Source organism: Syngnathus leptorhynchus, chromosome 6 (assembly GCF_054491065.1).
Source record: "Syngnathus leptorhynchus isolate UIUO chromosome 6, UIUO_Slep, whole genome shotgun sequence".
NCBI lineage: Eukaryota > Metazoa > Chordata > Actinopteri > Syngnathiformes > Syngnathidae > Syngnathus > Syngnathus leptorhynchus.
The window spans coordinates 8,037,187-8,055,135 of record NC_141200.1 but is presented as its reverse complement, the minus strand read 5'-3'; the positions used below and the strand labels follow the sequence as shown (position 1 = coordinate 8,055,135).

The following is a 17,949-nucleotide window of genomic DNA, read 5'->3' as shown; positions in this document are numbered from 1 at the left end:
CTTCAAACTAATGCACTTATTCAAGATGATATATCTAGTCAGAGTAAGATAAGAGCAGATTTGAACTGTTTCCAAACCAAGGTTGTGGTTCTCACAGTTGACTTTGACAAAGTTGTCTTGAGGTCCATTTGCAGTCAATGACCCGACAGTTAAAGAGCCCTTTAATTTGTTTGGATTTCAAGCATATTTCACATTGAAAAAGAAACATCTGCTGACTTTGTTGCACCTGTTGGAACCTCAATTCCAAGATAACTCTTACTTTACGTCTAAAATTAGCACGATAGTTTTGCAAATGTTTTTGGCGTGTAACTTGAAAACCATGTAAATTGGGGACCTAGTTCGTCAAAAGTACCAACAAATCTGTTTTTATATCAGTCTACAAAATGAATGAATTGTTGAACCCGATTTCTTCATTCACTTTTTTGAATTGTCTATAAATCCCTCAGGGTGAGAGGCGCCGGCCGTCACAGCAGATCCAACCCCCCAAGACCGGGCAATTGCACAGAATCATTAGAGTCCGGACGTATCTTTGCGGACTGCCAGGATAGTCGCCTCACTTCTATTCCCCGACCACAGATCTGGTCCAGAGCCCCCAAGTTTCTCCTCTTAGCACGTAATCGGATCAAAGTCCTCCGAGATGAAGCCTTCGCCGGCTACGAGAGTCTAACCAGTCTGGACTTGCAGCAGAATCACATCTCGTTGGTGGAGGAGGGGGCCTTTGAGGGGTTGACTCGACTCACAACCCTGCTGCTCCAGCACAACCGTCTGACTTCGCTGAGCGAGGAAGCCCTCATCTCCATGCCCAACCTCCGCTACCTGCGCTTCTATGACAATCCCTTGCATTGTCATTGTGACATGGACAGTCTCGTACAAACACTTCAAGTCCCAAGCAACCGGAATTTGGGAAATCATGCCAGGTGAGGCTTCCCAGTGGATGTAGGGACATAAACATACTTTGTTACTATACTGTGGTGGATTATTCAGGTATTTGCACTTATATTTTTTTAGACCACTTTTTAGTTTTACTCCCTTCATTAGAAAACACATGCATCTGTCCTTTTTGAAAATAGGCTCGCTACTTTTTTCAACCTCAAAGGATGGGAAAAAAAACAACAACCCATAATTAATGAGAGTTGAGATTTTAATTGATTGATTACTAATTGAACTCCCTGGGATTTAGGAAGCATAAAAAAATAGCGACAGACGCAAAACAAACAAAAACGGGTCCAGTGGATATAGAAAGTCACCACACCCCTGTTTAAATGCCAGTTTTTTTGTGGTAACAAATGAGACCACGATAAATAATTTCAAAACTTTTTAACGTGACCAATCCCCTGTCAAACTCCACTGAAAATAAATCTCCCCCAACACGTGGAAAAATGAGTTATGGTCTTGGAAGATAAATTGTTGGGTTTTCACAGCAACACCCTGACGAGCTCTGCTCTAACTAGTCTTCTTCACAGTCTATGAACGAAACTTTATAGAGGCGAGTCTGATGAAATGACGGCTGAGCCTTTTGACCATAAATCCAAAGGACATTTTGGCGCAAACATCAGTGAAAGTATGTTTGATGCGTTTCAGTCTGTGCCTTTTCTACTTTCAAGAAGTTAATTCAGTCCAACTTTTATCAGTTTTTTATTGACCAAGTACCTGTTATTCTACCTTCGAGTATGAGTACTTCTTACATCTCTAATAAGAAGACACAAACCTAACATTTTTTTTTGTAATCATATTTCTCTTTCAAGGTGTGCAGAGCCCCTCAGGCTCCAAGGGAAAAAGTTGAAGCGGCTTGACCCCGAGCTGCTTTGCAAAAAGATAGACCCGAACGAAAAGCCGCAGGGCGACCAGACTGACCCCAGTGATGTGATCGAGCCAATTCCCTTTCAAAACAAACCAGATGCCACCACATCCTGCCACACGTATTACTTCCCTCAAGTACGCGTGGACTGCAGTAACCGAGGCAAGTCTTTTATCGCCAATGGATTCCGCTGATCACTGCGGTTAACGGGCACCTTGCCGAGTGCACACATGTTTCTTATGTAATAAAAAGCAATCCTGAGCCATTCCTCACAAAGGCGCTGCATGACGGGACAATGTCGCATGAATGGAATGAGTATGCTCGTTATCCTCAAAGAAATTCCAGAGGATGTGAAACGTAATCACTGCAAAATTCCACAAGATTGCAAAAATATTGATATCTTGAACTCAATATTGACGATAGAAAAATTTGCACGAGAGTGAAGCGACAAAACCTGAAACCCAATATGGCAAGGGACGACTGTACTTGCTTTGGGACAAGTCCATTGTAAACACACAAGCGCCACCGCATATGGGATGAATTAACATTCGAACAGATGAAGAATGCAATCATCTCTCACACGTTTCCTCTCGTCTTGATCTACAGGTCTAACCGAGGTGCCTGCTGGTATTCCCGAGGACGCCGTCCAAATCGATCTCTCCCACAATTCCATTCGACATCTCAAGGCCAAGAGTTTCCATGGAGCAAAAAGTTTGAAAACGCTGAACCTCAGCCACAACAACATGGAGCGGATTGACACAGGTAAACAGTAGATACTACTCACAATATGTTTGGGAGACTGGTCTTTGGAGTAAAATTTCAAGATAAACCTAAAATGTACCATCATTATTGGTGAACTTAATGTGACCTTATGAAAACTTTTAATTGGGCATGTTTAATTGACATGTAGTTTCAGTAGAGTTTACCCATCTTGCAGTTCTCTAAAGAGGAGCTGAACAGATTTTTGTCCATGTAAATTTCCAAGCTCGTCCACTTGTCTATCCACGACTCTTCCAGTCTTTAGCTCTATTGCCACCTGCTGATGGCCTCCAAGTTCAGTTCCTACTATTTTGGGAACATCCAATTTGACGGTGAGGTACTGTTGAGCAATCATTAGATGGTGTCTGAGCGTTATATAAATCCAATGCAGCATTATTATAATTATTATTATTTAAAGAATATAAATAGTATAGTGAAGAGGACTGTTTTGATATGATTTTTAACTGAATAAAGACACTGGTCTATTCAGGGTGCTTGTGGAAACAAAAAATAAAAATACTGAATCATCAAAGAGTTTGACACGAATGTTCAAAGTTTTAGAGAAAATGAAAGTTTTACCCAAAAGAACCATATCCAGACATTTGTGAGTAGTGTCATGTCTTTGAAGTGTGTTACTACAGCTACAGTAACAAAGCAACCAATTTCACAGCATGTGATTGATACAGGATAACAGAAAAGGGCTTTCTTGTGTGCTTTTCCTGGAGTAGCCAAGACTTTAAGGGGAAAGTTTGATTTCTGCTAGAAACCTGTTTCTAATTTTCCTCTTTTAGAGACCATTAGCTTCCTCTGAAAATATGAAGGAGCTGAATTGGATTACATGAAAAAAAGAGAGAAAAAAAACCCCACAAGCTTCCACTCCAACTGGCTGAGTTTGATTAACCTGGTCACGGTAACTGGTTGTGGTGGGTAAACAATATGCACTTGTGTACTTCTCCAGTTTCCTTGTTCGGGCTCCTGCACCTCCGTGAGTTGGACCTGTCACACAACAGCCTCCACTTTATCCAGTATGGCGTTCTTGAAGACCTCTACTTCCTGTCCAAGCTGAAGCTGGGGGGAAACCCCTGGGTGTGCGATTACAGGTGGGGCTTACATTTTTGGTGTCTGCTGGTACAACTCTCTGGTTTTCATGTTGGTTATACAGTACATCTTTTCAGGAAAAAACAAATCCATCATAAATTGTCGCATTTTCCAATATATAGAGGAGAAGAATCCGTGGGAGGTGTAACCAACATGAATACCACAGTTGTCTCGTATTCGTCTCAATATCAAAACCCAAATAAAAAAGGAAGTAAACCTAAAAACCATTTGCAGCATCCACTACATGGTGTATTGGCTTCGACTGCACCCGGTGGTGAAGCACTCCGGCTTAGTGTGCCGCTCGCCTCCCGAGTACACGGGTGAGAGTGTGGAGGAGTATGTGCACGACTACAACCGAGGGTGTCCCAAAGACAGGCAGCAGAGTCAGCGAGACCAAAATGAGGAGGACGAGCTGCTTTGGAACTCTCTAGAAGAGGTGCAGGGCGAGCCGGAGGAGGAAGTGGAGCCGAGCCACTTGAGACAGCCTCAGAAGTACCAGATTATTAGACTGTCTTGAAGGGAAAAGGCTCTGGATAACCTTCTGATTAAAACCTTCCCCACTTTCTTTCCATATGTCAAATAGTCTGTATCAGATGAAGAATCTACTTATGTGGTGTGTAACCCCCACCAAAAAATGGGAATAACCACAAATCTGTTTTTAAAAAAAGGTAATAATTGACAGATTTATCGGGGAACTGTTCATTTTCCAATGGTGTATAATTATTACGATTGTCACAATATTGTTGCTTAATACATTTAAATGATGCAATAAAAACAATTTTCGGACTTATGTGAAAAAAAAAACTTGTCGATAACTTGAACTTAATTTGTTGCTCGGCGGTGGCTTTTTCTATTCTGTTAGCATGAATGGACGTTTATGCAAAGTTGTATTGTTTTAAATATCTGTGTGGTTCTCTTTGATAATTACTTGACTTGAACTAGGAGTGGCAATAACTAAACCTCAAGGCAAATCCATTATGTCAAATTCAATTTTCAATGACAACTGTGTCTTTGGAGAGCCTGGCCACCATTCAAATTTGAAATTACACAAAGTAAATAATTTGTTATTGAGTGAGTGAGTTCCATGAATGAATTTTGTTGGATGCAGGGATTAGCCTGAGCTAACACTGTTAGTTTCTGAAACTAAGTGCAGTACTTGACTGTCAATGCGGCGGTGGTGCTGTAGGAAGAGAACACTCACCAATGTGTTTCAAACTGTACCATTGTAAGGAAGAGCAGCCACGCAGATTCAGATGAATCACAAAAGGACGGAAATTAAGCAGGACATGCTTCATGGTGTCATCTGTTATCCAGCGCTTATCCACCGAGACGTTGATCTGAGCGGGTTGAAATGAACGCATATCAATATAACAAATTATGTGTGACGAGCTACCAGTTTGAGACACAAATCGGAAATATCAAATTTGCCCAAACTACCTTTGGTCACGTTATTATTACAGTATATGGTGTTATTAATAATTAATGGTACTCATTAATACAAAAAGACATGAATCATGTTAATGAATGTTTGCATGTGTTTACATTTTCCAATGATCACGTGGACAATATTTGCAAAAAAAAAAAATCACCAAGACTCATGGCTTTGGTGAGCTATTTTTAGAACTGTCCTGCGTGTAACTCATGTGGTCCTTGGGGGTCGCTCGGGGGCACTGTGTTGCTGACCCCTGCACTATCACGTGTATTGTACAAACCTTACTCCACAGAGTGCCCGTATGGATGAGACTTCTCCAACTGCAGCACACTTCTGAACAGCTCAGCAGGTCTCGTAGGCCCAAATACTGGAATATCTGCCATTAAAAAAAATTACAATTACAAGTTTAACTTGCACCGTGACCAAACTTGTAACTCAATGCAATTGTGTATCAAATCAATTTTCCTCCCTGAACAGGATAAGCGGTGTAGAAAATGGATGGATTGATGCTTTAGACAATTTAAATTCTAACGATTCACTTTGTCTGTCCCCTTCAAACATTGCTCCATCCATCTCATTTCCAGTAACCATCAATTAAGAAGCAAACAAAGGCAAACTCCTCCGCTTTGCCAGAAAATTTGAGGCGCCCTGCAAAAAAACCCCCACAAGGGTTTCATTGTTCCCGCTCAGTCAATAAAAAATGACATACACAGACCCATAAAACCGAGGCTCACTACAAGTTTGTGTGTGTATGTGTGCAGAGAAATTTTTAATTGATCGTACACAACGCCAATGCAACAACAATGCCTGCCCAGTGCCTATTCATCAAGTGTGAAATGAAACAACCCCCCAAAATCTTTTGCTTTCTATCTTTTGTGTCAAATGCTAAATAGACATTAGGTCACACTGTCTGAAACCCTTTTTTTTTTTAAATAGTTGTACACCTCCCATTCAATCTAAAAACATTCATTGTTAAAGATGCATTTTAAACACAGTGTAAACATTGGAACGCGATAAAAAACATCTCAGGGATAAAAAGTACATTGATGTGAGCTCACTAAATTTGTGTGCGAGTGTCTAGCTGTGAGCTGTGACTGACAGTTGTTCAAGATTTGTAGCATGCACGTGTAATTGATGAATATGAAAACTTTGAAGGCTTCTATTACTGTGAGCAGTTCAATGGCTTTTCCAATTGCACAGTCACAGTATCAACTTGCGCAATCTGATTCTTGAGTGTCAACTGCCAACACATGGACAGATGGACATATAGCACCTAAGGGTTACATTTGAAGTCAAATTATTGATGCTTGGAAAGTTTTGATAAAGTTTTTGATACTGTTTTAATTTTTGGAGGGGGGGAAAGCAAACAACCTGCAGTGAGATGTGGACGGGCAAGGCTGAGAGCCAGTCGCAGCCTTCCCCAATCTGGCTTTGCTGGCGCCCCATGTCCAGTTCATTTTGAAGCTTCTGCAACATCAAGCACACATGGTTGAACTTTTTTGTCTTTAAATACTCAATGCTTAATTGTCTTATTGTTAGTTTTACAGTAAACTTCAACTGGGTGTGACAAATTAAAAGCTTGAAGCAAGCACACTGAGCCCCTTTTTTTGGAGCACTGTAAGACCAAGTCTTTTTGTTTCCTTATCGTTTGTTGTACAATTATTTATCATTCCTTGACAATATAACAACAGGTCCTAAGGAATACTTTCAAAAAGTGTTTTAAATGTGCATAGAGCATGGGAGGAAGAAAACTATTAAGACATGTTCACTTTTGGATAGTCTCTATGTAGCTTTTGACCAATTGTGGTTGCTTCTGGAACATCTCCACACAAGAAGGACGAGTCAAATGCGCTTATACCTTGAAGTAATTCTTGGTCTTCTGTGAGTCCCTAACAACGTCCTTCCATGCGGTTATGATGCGTTTAAGGATGCAGGATTTCAGAACTCCCACCAATTTACGCACCGCCTCTAGTTGGTGGGATCAAAACACAAGAGAAGAGATGATGAAAACATAAGCAAGCGCTGGACAGAATGAGTCACAGTGGGGAAGATTGTCAAGCAAAGCTTTCATTTTTGGACACTTATTTTTCCTACGATGGAATGAAAAATGTTTTGCATCCACGTACCAACCCGTGAATCCTTCTTCAGCTTGATCCAGCGCACCCATGCAAGGAAAGGCACCAGTTGCTTTTGCCTCTCATAATGCTCTATTGCAATTTCCGTCTTTTGAGACAGTTCGCAAGCATCTGTCACGCTGGCGTTGGTGAACTCCTTCCATTTCCTGCTCAACCACAATACCACACGCAAACACAGTTCATCAATAACTCATAGAAAACAAACACAGCTGATCAATGAATAATTTAAAATAACCATCAGATTTCTGCTCAGGATGAAGACGGATCCCCTTTCACTTAAGTAACAATATTTGTGAATATTTCAGTCATATTTATCCACCGAAGCGGTGAGATCAACTCAAAATAAAATGAGTGCTTATTTCATAAAGCGGAAAATGAAAATGGATTGATGGACAACATTTAGATTGCAATGCATTCAACTCTTTCCAGTGGTAAACTGTGACACGAGTAACTCTGAAGTCATTGCCATGCACAATTTCGAGTAAACTCATCACGAGGCTCGACCTTCGCAGCACCAACAGCTGCCTGCAATCAAAAATCGCAGTCAGTGGGAACTGAATGCAAGTTGGACTGTTTTTGTCATCACTGCTCTTTTTTTGCTTGCATTTTGGCACATGCAAAAGGGCTGCCACTTTTTGTGGAGACTTTGCTGCCACTGTTGGAGCTGGGGTGGAACCTGTCATGGCTGCTCTGTTAGGGTAAATGCATGTACACTGCATGTTTAGCAACCAACAGCATGTCTAGCTAACAAACATTGTTTTGTCTTTATAGGCTTATTTGGATTTCCTTTCTGTTGTTGATCTGCTTTGGTCTTTCTTCTCAAAATGGTAAGACCGCTTCTGTTTTACATTTTTGTGTCAATCAAAAGGGGATCACCGTGGATTTGTTCCGAGGAGCTGGGTTCAAAAATCAAAAATGTGCTTCTTAGAAAGGAAGTACTTTAGTAAATGTAGAGTGAATCTCATGTTTAATTTAGCTAACATTTCCTGGTTTCAATAGCAGTAATGGCAACTGATCCAAGATTACAAATTTATATTAACATGAAAATTAATGAGCAGTGTTCAAGCATTTTGAATTTTGCGTGTTCTCTCCATGCTTGTGTGTTTCTGCGGCCCACATTCCAAAAACTTGCATAAAAGGCCCACTGCATACCAAGTAACAAATAAAACCAAGTGAACTGTCATCGCGCATAGTCATGCAGAATGAATGTTTACAATTAAGCTTGATCATAACTTAATGGATCAATGGATGGAGACAAAGAAAAAGCCTCAAAATTTAATACGAGGTTGCAGTTTTCCCATTGCAGTGGTACACAGCTGTATGGTACACAACCACTTCGTCTGCCGCTAAAAATGATCTAATGTAATTTTTTTTTAATGATGTTCCACTTGATAATTTGAATGTGGTGTCTGTTTAATACTGCTAGGTTTCAAGGTAGATGCATCAACTAGTTACCCAAGGGTACTTGATCCACAAAATCAGGACTCTGTTGCTTCAAACTACAAAAGAGGAAATAATCATCACCAGGACTTAGTTCCCCCAAACAATGGGCTAGATGAGAGAACGCCTCAGCCTAGACATCAGCATCGGGACTCTGGATTTCAGCATCCGTTTAATCTTTTAGTACAGGAGCATACGAAAGGCAGAGCTGTGGAGGGGATCAGTTTTCCAAACATCAACAGTCTCAACCAGTTTATAGAAACTTTGAAAAGTTCCTTCTTGACTCCCGGCAAGGACTTGGCACATTTTCAAACGGCAAGACGGGTGATGATGAATGAAATAGCTGGAAGACGCTCTGCTAAAGAAGAGAATGTAGATGATGAAGGCACTAAAGGCAACAAAGTATGGAGTGAAGGCTTAATTTCGGGGTATGGACAACGTGGACAGGATGTCGGCTATCCTGCCGTGACTCCAAGCGTCTCTGTACCTGGTCCTAAAACCTCCCTGAGAAGATACTTTCCCAGGATGCACAAGAGCTCCAACAACTATGGAAGCTCTAGTCCAAGCTATCACCAAGCAGATTTGTCTAATGCCAAAACTGGAGGTGATTGGTTGAAAAATAAGTTTCCTAATAAATCTCGATTTTCCTCAAACTTGTTACATGAACAGGTTGCTCCCCATAGTCCAAATCCTCTCACCGGCCAACATGTAGCAAGTGAGAAAGCCAAAGGAAGTTCAATCAAGAGGTTTAAGAAGCCACACCTTCAAGACAAAGTTGGACCTTCTCAACAAGGTTCTTATGGAAAAAGTGCCTATGTCAAAGCATCACGAGTGCCTATTGTATCGTGGCTGTTTATTCCGGAAGGACAATCCAAGCAAACGGTGCAAAATACTGCAGCAAAAGACTCTTACAATGCAAACCTCAGACCCAGTGACCAGAAATCTGTAAACATGCTCTTCCAGAATCCCAGAAGTGGCAGACATCACTTTCTACGCAAGCCAGTCAACTCAAACCGTGTGTTTTCCAAACCGCCTTTAAATTATCCTCTTGTCCGACACCATCCGGCTCCTCTCAGTGTCCACAAACCACATCTCGCAGACATTCATAATCAACAATCACACGAAAGGCTCGAGCGTATCCCCAATACTATTTCTCAAAGGTTGGATACAGTCGCGTCCAGGAGGAGTTACCCCAAGCCCAATATGAATGCCTACTGGATGCGTGCCGTGCAACCGAAAATGGCTCAGGCAAACGGGATCTATCGACTCCCTAGTCTGCAGTGGCCGACAAGGATATTCCATCGAGGGCTTCCTGTTTACAGAGGCCCATGGAAGGCAATACCACAAGGGAAAAAATATGGCTTCCAGTCCAGAAGCAGCTATGAAAGGACGAATGTAGCTCACTCCAGGAGCCAGTACACACCACGTAAAAGAGTGTTTACGAGAGCCCAGGGCGCTCAAGAGCCATGGATTGGTAAACAGCGCACCTTTGCAAGCAGCAGACGAGTGAAGATATAACCTGAGGTACAAATTGGTCACATTCTTGCACGTGTACATGTTTTACACCTAAAATTGATCTTAAACAAAACTACATTTTTTGGGGTCAGTTTTGTAAAGAAATGAATGGGATTTCCAGAATGTAGACAACTAACTGGATCTAACCCTAACCCATTTTGATAACTTAGAAAATGCATAAAAATAGTTCCTTTTTAACTCACATTTGCTAGCATTGGGCAGAAACCTTGTACATCCAAAATCTTCACTTTTCAGGAGACAAAAAAAGTGCAGGTTTTCACGATCAATAGCTTAGCAGAGAGCAAGCCATTTAACACTTTAGATTGCTCAACATTTGGAAAAAGAGCACACGCAAATAAATAAAATACATCCATAAATGTATTAAATTTTGACAGGTTTCAGCTCAACGCCAGCGAATGCTCCTACTGAGAAGAAAAATATATGCGGGGAATGCGCTCAAAATGTGTTCCATGGCTTTGCCAACATTGTGACGTGACAAACCAAAAAATGCTAATAACTACAAAAAATACATTGTCTGTTTTAGCATATGACACATACTGTATTTTTTTCTTCATTCTAGGGGCATGTTGTGATGGCAAATAAGATCCTGCTGTCCATAGGTAAGAAGTAAAAACAATATTGTGGAATATATACTATGCAAAAGAACTTTAAAAAAAAAATCATGGCACATCACAAGTTAATATATGCAGCGTGAATATTCAGACAATCATCCTCACCGGAAACAAGAGCTTGTTAATTTCTTCCTGTAACACGAGTAGGCTTTCTCAAATTTCCGGAAAATGGCCTGATAAAAAAAAAAAAAAAAGAAAGTACACGTTACTGGAAAAACGACATTGCATGTGACTGGACTTTTGATTGACGCATGTCACCTTGAGTTCGTCGGCGTCCAAATATTCCGAGTCATCCAGTCCCAGAGAGGCCAGTATTGATTGATGCGCACCTTCGTTAAGGAACCTCTTCCTTTAAAATCGATAAAACAAAGCTGGTGTGACAAATGAACTACATGCTTACGTCAAATCTACTGTCTTGAGATATGACTATATTTTTTCACGCAGAATTGTAACGTTAGGACCAACATATACAACATTGGGCACATTATAAGGACATAAAGTACAATTTGACTCATCAACACGAATGTTCAGTTTTAAATGGCTGTCAGAGACACCTTATTCATTCATTCTATTAAGTACATTAGATTGTCACATATACTCTTGTATGAATACATGTACACACTAGAAACAAATGACAAACAAAAAGCAGCACTGAGTAGATTAACATCCTGGATTGGTGGCCAGCCAAGTCACAGGATGCATACATAAGCACTCACATTCACACCTATGGACAATTTAGAGTCTTCATTAACATTTTGGGGGGATATGGCTGAAGCTACATAACTGACCTGTGCATTTTTCTGACATGTTTATTTCGTGATGCACATTGACTTGACCCAAAAATATCAGCAACCACTACCCCTATATAACTGCAACCACACAAATCGCAGTGGGACCTACCAGTCGACATTCTGCAGACTATCATGTCCCTGGAAGGCGATCAAGGTGTTTTTCAGGAACTGGATCGGGTCTCTGGGATCTAACCGGCACGACCCGATCAACAGAGCCTGTTGTCCAGGAGTAATAACAAAACAATCACCTGAGGTACTTCCGGACCATGTTAGAGCATTTAAAAAAAAAACAACATTGATTCATTTTACCTTGTATAATTGCTGAAGTTCATTCTCTGTCAGCGTACCCACATCGATTTTTGACTGGTTTTCTGTCATTTGCGAAGCTAGTCATTCTATTCTCTAAAAAAGGCACCCTTATCTAACAATAGCTGAATAAATATATATTAAAAAATATATAACATGACAGACGGTCACTTGTGAAAGTTGTGTCCAAATTTTCATGATTTATCCCTCGTTTTGGAGCGTCACCTTCAGTCTTTGAAAAAGTTTTAATCCAAATAGGTAAGTGAATTTAGCAACTGCTACGTCATTATCAATCGTCATTGACACGTGACGTCACCGCACGCGACGATGGCTCTTTTGAGTCACTTAATGGGATTGGAAACCCTTTTTTTTTCGGTATTCTATTCATTTCCCTATTTTTTTCTTGGCGGAGTCGAGGACAAATGTTTGAAGGAATGACACGTTAGTTCCCCAAAGTCAGATCACTAAAATATGACGTCATTGACGCGTTGTCGGATTTCCATTTTTTGTTTGTTTCAAGGCTTATGACGTAACGTACAAACTGCATAACAGATTTCTTATCTGTAGAATATAATGAATATAAATGTTTCCAATATATTTAACTATTAAATACTAAATTTCATAGAGCGCTTAAAAACAGCTGAATAATTGTGATTGAAGTGATTAATAACGTGTGCAAATTAATAAATCTAATTGTGAGACCAGCTTGGTATGTGTGGTACTTGGTGTGTGCTATACCAGAAATGTACATGTCACTTGGTCTATTTTAGGTCATTTCAATGAGCACAACATGGCTGTCATAATTTTTTTTTTTAATTTGATAACTGTTTTACGTACTTCTCCATTAAGGCACGTAAGCACAATAACATTGCAATTTTTGCGACCAGATGGGTAAATAACGGTGTGCGTCTAAATACCTTCCGGTGACATTACTTTCCCCCGTATTTCCCCCCAAACATCAAACCAGTGTTTTGATTTTTAAGTGGACTACTAAAAAACGCTACTTGGCGTCGTTGGACAGTTTTTTTTTTTTACTAACTAAAGTACGAAGTGAAGTAAAGTACTCGAACGTTTTAGTTGAGATCGTCACTCGGGGTTAGATTTTATCACGCAACTATTTTCTACCCGGTGGGCAATCAGTGCAACACGCATGAAAACAAACTAATACGATGAGTCCTTTCAAGTTACTTACGTATAGTGTACTTTGTTTTGGGTTTTAGTTGTAGGCTATTTCAAAACGTACCCGGTGGAAGCTTCATTGTTGAGATTAGCACAAGAGACAGCATCAGAATGGGCGACGGTGGCAGCAGTATTACGCCAAGAATTGGCAGCATGAAGACTTTGCTTGGAATAGTCGCCGGTGCAGGGGCCTCTTACGGAATTTACAAACTCTTAACCGGGGGAAGCTTTAGGAGATCCAAGAAAAGCGTGGGCAATGAAGGTCCCCCTTCAAGGAGCAGTCAAGGTAGCTCTCGGCCGGACAGTCTGTTGGCCAAAGTGTCTGGACTGGACCTTGTATCCCCCCAAAGTGAAAGAAAGGATGATGCGACGGGTAAGCATTTGAATGGCGATGTGCATTCTTATAGAAATACCAAAATTATGCATGTTGTTGCAGGATCCCAGGCTTTGTAATTGTTGTCATAGAAGCACAAACAGCGGCTGAAACTGGAGTAGCTCAATTAGAACCACGCAGAATATAAACATTTATAAAAGTAATATTTGTTTTGAATCATTGTAACGTTTCAGTATAGCTGTTGTACTGGTTCTGTGGTTGGCTAGAACTTATTAATTAACTGATCATACTCACCAGAAGTGGTATACCTGAATTCTGCTCAAAGATTTGCTATTGGCTTCACAGGTGACCTCATCCATCAGTCAGCTGGCAACCTTGAGCTACAGCACCTAAAAATGCTGCTGACATGTCTCCAGACCAGCAATAGTGCAACAGACAGGTGTCGTCTCTTGCTCACTTTAGGAAATGCTGCTGCTTTTACTGTCAATCAGGTACTGGCCTTCTAAAATATATCTATCACATTTTTTGTGAAGTTCTATCAACATTTTCTAACATTATGTATCCTCTATCCTGCAGAATGTTATACGTGAATGTGAAGGGATTCCTATCATATGTGGCTTCCTCTCTGACCCTGCACCAGAGGTTAAAGTGCAGACTCTGAATGCTCTAAATAATCTCTGCATGAACATCCCAAACCAGGAACAGGTGAAGGTAAAACACCTTAAACAGTGAAGCCCCTTTTGTAGCAGAGGATACATTACAGGTCCACCGGTGATATGAATCAATTCTCAACCAACTGCGAGTACCTAGAGAAGCAACACACACATACAGCATACAACAATACTCATTGGCATATAGCGTCTCTGCAGATCCGGACCCTCGTTGGCTCTTTTACATCAAGGTCCATACCATAAAAATGGATGCTGTTTTATGCACGTGTGTCAAAGTTACTCTGTGACGTTGAGTTTGACATCCATGCAGTTTTTTGTTTGAATGTATGTTGTTTGTATATAACCAAATTATTTTAGGTCTACGTGCCACAAGTTCTGGAATTGATCGAGATGGCTGCAGTGAACTCTGACGTCCAGCTAGCTGCTCTCAGGCTGCTGACCAACCTTTCAGTCACGGAAAAACATCAACATCTTCTCAAGGATTCTGTGACACTTCTACTCTCTCTGCTGGTGGTGGGCGACGTGACGTTACAGGTTAGCGTTAGCTCGTATCATCTCTTTGTTAAGACCAAATACACTTTTGCCAGTTGTTGGACCATATTGTAGGTTAACACGGGTGTTTGTTTCAGGTTCAGACCTTGAAGGTCCTTGTGAATTTGTCATCTAATCCTGACATGATGGACGATATTGTTCAGGCTCAGGTAAGAAGTCAGATTTCAAAGCAAAAGAGTGACCTCTATAGGTACAGTTGGAAATTGCACATTTCTTGTGATGGGTGAACCATCGTCCTATATATACAAGGTCTGGCAAAATGATCTGACACATTTGTAGGTTTAATAAAATGCGAATAAATTAAAGGAACAATTTTTGTTTCTTTTTGAAAATGCCGTTTTGTTTAGTGTCGTTTCGTTTCATCTTCGTTTCGTTTTTTTACTTTTTTTATTTTTTGTTGTCTACTAACGCACGCGCACACACACATACAAAAACTCATACACAAACTAAAGTGCCGATTGCAAAATAATAATAATAACAATAATGCAAAAAAAAAAAATCAGTGGCCTTACCGCTTCTGCATATCCAACATCATGAAACATGATATGTAAGTGTTGACTCCACTTCTTTATCATGGAATGTGTCAGGTGGATGACGAGATGAAGAAAACATTCAAAATTAAATCTTATCAATCTCTGGCTAGTAGTAACACATGCTAACATTTAGGAATTTTAAGACTGTACCTGTTACAAAATAAAAAATGGACAAGCAAAGGTGCCGTCTCATCGCTTAACTGAGTAACAACGTCTGTTTTCCGTTTCATTCATGAAATGGAACAACATAAAAATTTTCTTTTAATCTTTAATTAATGGTGACTTTGCAGTGTTCAATTTACCATCGTGACATGTTTTTAGGCATTCTTTATGTGCACTTTGCCCCCAGGCTCCGGCTTCTGTCATGCTGCTATTTGACGTGCAAACGTCATCCGAGGTGCTTCTGCGGCTGCTGACCTTCGTGGGCAACTTGAAGTCCTGGAGGCCTTCGGCGCAGGTGGCCGAGGAGCTGAGATGCAAACGCGACTGCCTCTTCCGCGTCATGCTGGACGAGTTGTCTGGGCTCCACGGCCGACTGGTCCAGTTGCTGTCACATCCCGACACGGAGATTCAAGCGCAGGTGGCCCGTATATTGACATAGAACACTTCTGTTCTCCCCACCCCGCGCCACTATCTGCACTATCGACCTTTTCATTATGACGTCACACGTACTTTCGGGTGGCAAAAGTGCAAGCATTCTTATAATAAAGAAACTCTGCCATGTCATTTTAACCCAAGCAGAGCGATTGGGAAAATGTTTTTTTTTTAATTTTTTTTTTTTTTTATTTTGTTTTGCCTTCCTCTCTTCCGCAATTATTTGAATGTATTCAACTTTAAACACAATTATTTGTCATGGTTTCAAATCACATTTTGCCATCCGTAAGTAGCCTAGCGTCGGTTGTTTACAAACATGAAATAGTGTATTTTTACACTGTTTTATACTCCTACACGTTGCCAAAGTCATCACCCTAGCACCAATGAAATTAGATCATACTTCCACATAGTCTCTATTATGGCCTGACTGAAACTTTTTTTGGGTTGATGCCAATTCTGATATTTGGCAGAACATAATTTGTCTTTTAGTATTTAACTTAATTTCTTTGCATCATAACAATGATCGAGGAAGAACTTGAATTGTTTTCTAAAGAATGGCAGGTTGGAAAAAAACAGACTATAGGCAAATATCAGAAAGTTACGAGAATAGTCAGAAAATTTAACAAGTGACTTTCCATTAAAAATTCCATTGTTTTTAGAATATTATAATTCTAAACTAAAACTGCAAGTATTCATTCATAACTTTATTTTTTATATTCTCATAAAACTAAAACCTTTGAAATTGCAAGAGTACGGATTTGTTCATGTAAAATTGCCACTTTTTTCTCTAGTATTACAAATTTATGCTTCTCGAGTGGAATTGAGGTTTTCTCCCATGTAATATTCAAAATTTATTCTTGTAAAATTATTTTTATTTAATATAACATTGTTGTAAAATTGTGTTTTTCTCATAACTTTAATCTTGTTAAATTACATTTGTTTTATTCATAATAGTAAAGCTTTATTCTTTTAAAAGTAAGCCTTTTATTCTTCTATTGCACGTTTATTCTTGTAAGAAAATGCTCCATTAGATTGAGAGTTTTATTTTGGTAATATTACAAATGTATTCATGTCTATTTTTTTTGTTACAACTTCATTCTTGGAAAATTATGATATCCATTCCCATCTAACATCTTTAAATGCAGCATTTTTTTCTCCACTACGATTACATATTTTTGTAATATTACAGCTTTATCCTTAAATAATTTTTTTCCCCGCACAAGACAGTGAAACATGTTTTAATAAGATTATTTTTTTCTCAAATTATTACAAACAGTGATATTTTTTATGAAAAATATCTTACAAATTACCACTGTTTTTTATATTATTTTTTTAATCTGGTAAATTCCAGCTTTATTCTTGTAGAATTAATTTGCCCCAATATTCCTATTTTATTCTTGTAGAATTGCAAGGGTTTTTTTTTTGCCTGTAGATGTAATTTCGTATTTATACTCGTAAAAGTTTAACATTCTCGTACAATTTTTTTTTTCTCATTTTGGCTTTCATTCAAATAAAAAAGTACTAAAACCAGACCTTTTTTTTTCCAGGACCCCAACAACGGGTTGCACAGTGGTCCCAATCTTTACCCACCTATTGATAGTGCGTTTCCAAATCGTTAGATATTTTTTTTCCATACAAACTCGGCTTCCTGCCATCCAAGAATATTCTAGTTAATCCCACCAGTGCCACCTTGCAAAAACATCAAGTTTGAAGGCATGAAACAAAAGTAGCAATTTGTACACAGATGACAGGATTCCAGTAACATTTGGCAGATTACAGCCAATCGTGAATGTTAAGTACAAGTCTCATTATGTACTTAGTGTAATGCGCCAGGATGTAACGTGACAGGTCCACATGGTTTAGCCGGAGGACTGCAGGCTCTGTGCATCCATCTGCTAGCATGATGTTTGGATCACTGTGGTGTCCAGGCGTGATGAAATGCTGCACACTTTCAATGTATATGCTCATTTTGTTGACATTTATCTCTCAGGAACGTGTTTGCCTGGAGACCCCTTTAATTTAATCCTATTTATTTCAGAAGGCAGCAATTTTGTGTTAAATGATGTCTTTTTCTGCTTCAATATTTCAATAAACAAAACATTGGCAAGTATCATCTTATAATGTCTTTTTTATTGTCTAAAGCCTCATGTATGTTATATTACTGCACTTGAATGGGTTAC

The 17,949-nt window shown here is 39.6% G+C and overlaps 3 protein-coding genes across 11 annotated transcripts in view; 2 read left to right on the top strand and 1 right to left on the bottom strand.

Annotated features, from left to right (window-relative positions):
* Positions 1 to 5,239, top strand: part of LOC147055792 (leucine-rich repeat-containing protein 17-like) — a 9,420-nt gene extending 4,181 nt beyond the window's left edge. Inside the window, exons 3-7 of the mRNA XM_085913678.1 lie at positions 447 to 917; positions 1,746 to 1,960; positions 2,405 to 2,560; positions 3,516 to 3,657; positions 3,890 to 5,239. Coding sequence (XP_085769804.1) covers positions 447 to 917; positions 1,746 to 1,960; positions 2,405 to 2,560; positions 3,516 to 3,657; positions 3,890 to 4,172 — 1,267 coding nt within the window. The 3' untranslated portion in view covers positions 4,173 to 5,239. The remainder of the gene's footprint in view (positions 1 to 446; positions 918 to 1,745; positions 1,961 to 2,404; positions 2,561 to 3,515; positions 3,658 to 3,889) is intronic.
* fbxl13 (F-box and leucine-rich repeat protein 13) overlaps positions 1 to 12,317 on the bottom strand; it is a 21,966-nt gene extending 9,649 nt beyond the window's left edge. For all 3 annotated transcript variants that reach the window (XR_015066355.1, XR_015066356.1, XM_085913669.1), the window contains exons 1-9: positions 11,910 to 12,317; positions 11,710 to 11,816; positions 11,068 to 11,158; positions 10,915 to 10,982; positions 7,214 to 7,368; positions 6,946 to 7,055; positions 6,459 to 6,554; positions 5,368 to 5,463; positions 4,857 to 4,992 (exon numbers count right to left, since the gene is read on the bottom strand). Coding sequence is in view for 1 of the 3 variants with exons in the window: in XM_085913669.1 (XP_085769795.1) it covers positions 4,857 to 4,992; positions 5,368 to 5,463; positions 6,459 to 6,554; positions 6,946 to 7,055; positions 7,214 to 7,368; positions 10,915 to 10,982; positions 11,068 to 11,158; positions 11,710 to 11,816; positions 11,910 to 11,978 (928 nt within the window). In the remaining 2 variants the exon portion in view is untranslated. The remainder of the gene's footprint in view (positions 1 to 4,856; positions 4,993 to 5,367; positions 5,464 to 6,458; positions 6,555 to 6,945; positions 7,056 to 7,213; positions 7,369 to 10,914; positions 10,983 to 11,067; positions 11,159 to 11,709; positions 11,817 to 11,909) is intronic.
* armc10 (armadillo repeat containing 10) lies at positions 7,718 to 17,871 on the top strand. Of its 7 annotated transcripts, XM_085913676.1 has the most exons (8): positions 10,040 to 10,186; positions 10,758 to 10,797; positions 13,765 to 13,910; positions 13,996 to 14,130; positions 14,448 to 14,624; positions 14,720 to 14,791; positions 15,525 to 15,758; positions 17,317 to 17,871. In XM_085913676.1, the coding sequence occupies exons 2-8, from the start codon at positions 10,770 to 10,772 to the stop codon at positions 17,386 to 17,388; spliced, it is 864 nt and encodes a 287-aa protein (XP_085769802.1). In that variant the 5' UTR covers positions 10,040 to 10,186; positions 10,758 to 10,769; the 3' UTR covers positions 17,389 to 17,871. The 7 variants fall into 7 exon arrangements, with proteins under 7 accessions (XP_085769797.1, XP_085769796.1, XP_085769802.1 ...); XM_085913674.1 differs by lacking the exons at positions 10,040 to 10,186; positions 10,758 to 10,797 and adding an exon at positions 12,860 to 13,458 and having other exon boundaries at positions 13,996 to 14,124; XM_085913673.1 differs by lacking the exons at positions 10,040 to 10,186; positions 10,758 to 10,797 and adding an exon at positions 12,865 to 13,458 and having other exon boundaries at positions 15,525 to 15,755.
* The last annotated feature ends 78 nt before the right edge of the window (positions 17,872 to 17,949 follow it).

Bases quoted from the DNA above. Each gene is read 5' to 3' on its own strand.
- armc10 (XM_085913671.1), top strand. From the start codon at position 7,781: ATGCAAGTTGGACTGTTTTTGTCATCACTGCTCTTTTTTTGCTTGCAT. The intron at 7,921-7,993 runs GTAAATGCATGT...TTGTCTTTATAG, and splicing joins GTCATGGCTGCTCTGTTAGG to GCTTATTTGGATTTCCTTTC. The intron at 8,050-8,648 runs GTAAGACCGCTT...TAATACTGCTAG, and splicing joins TGGTCTTTCTTCTCAAAATG to GTTTCAAGGTAGATGCATCA.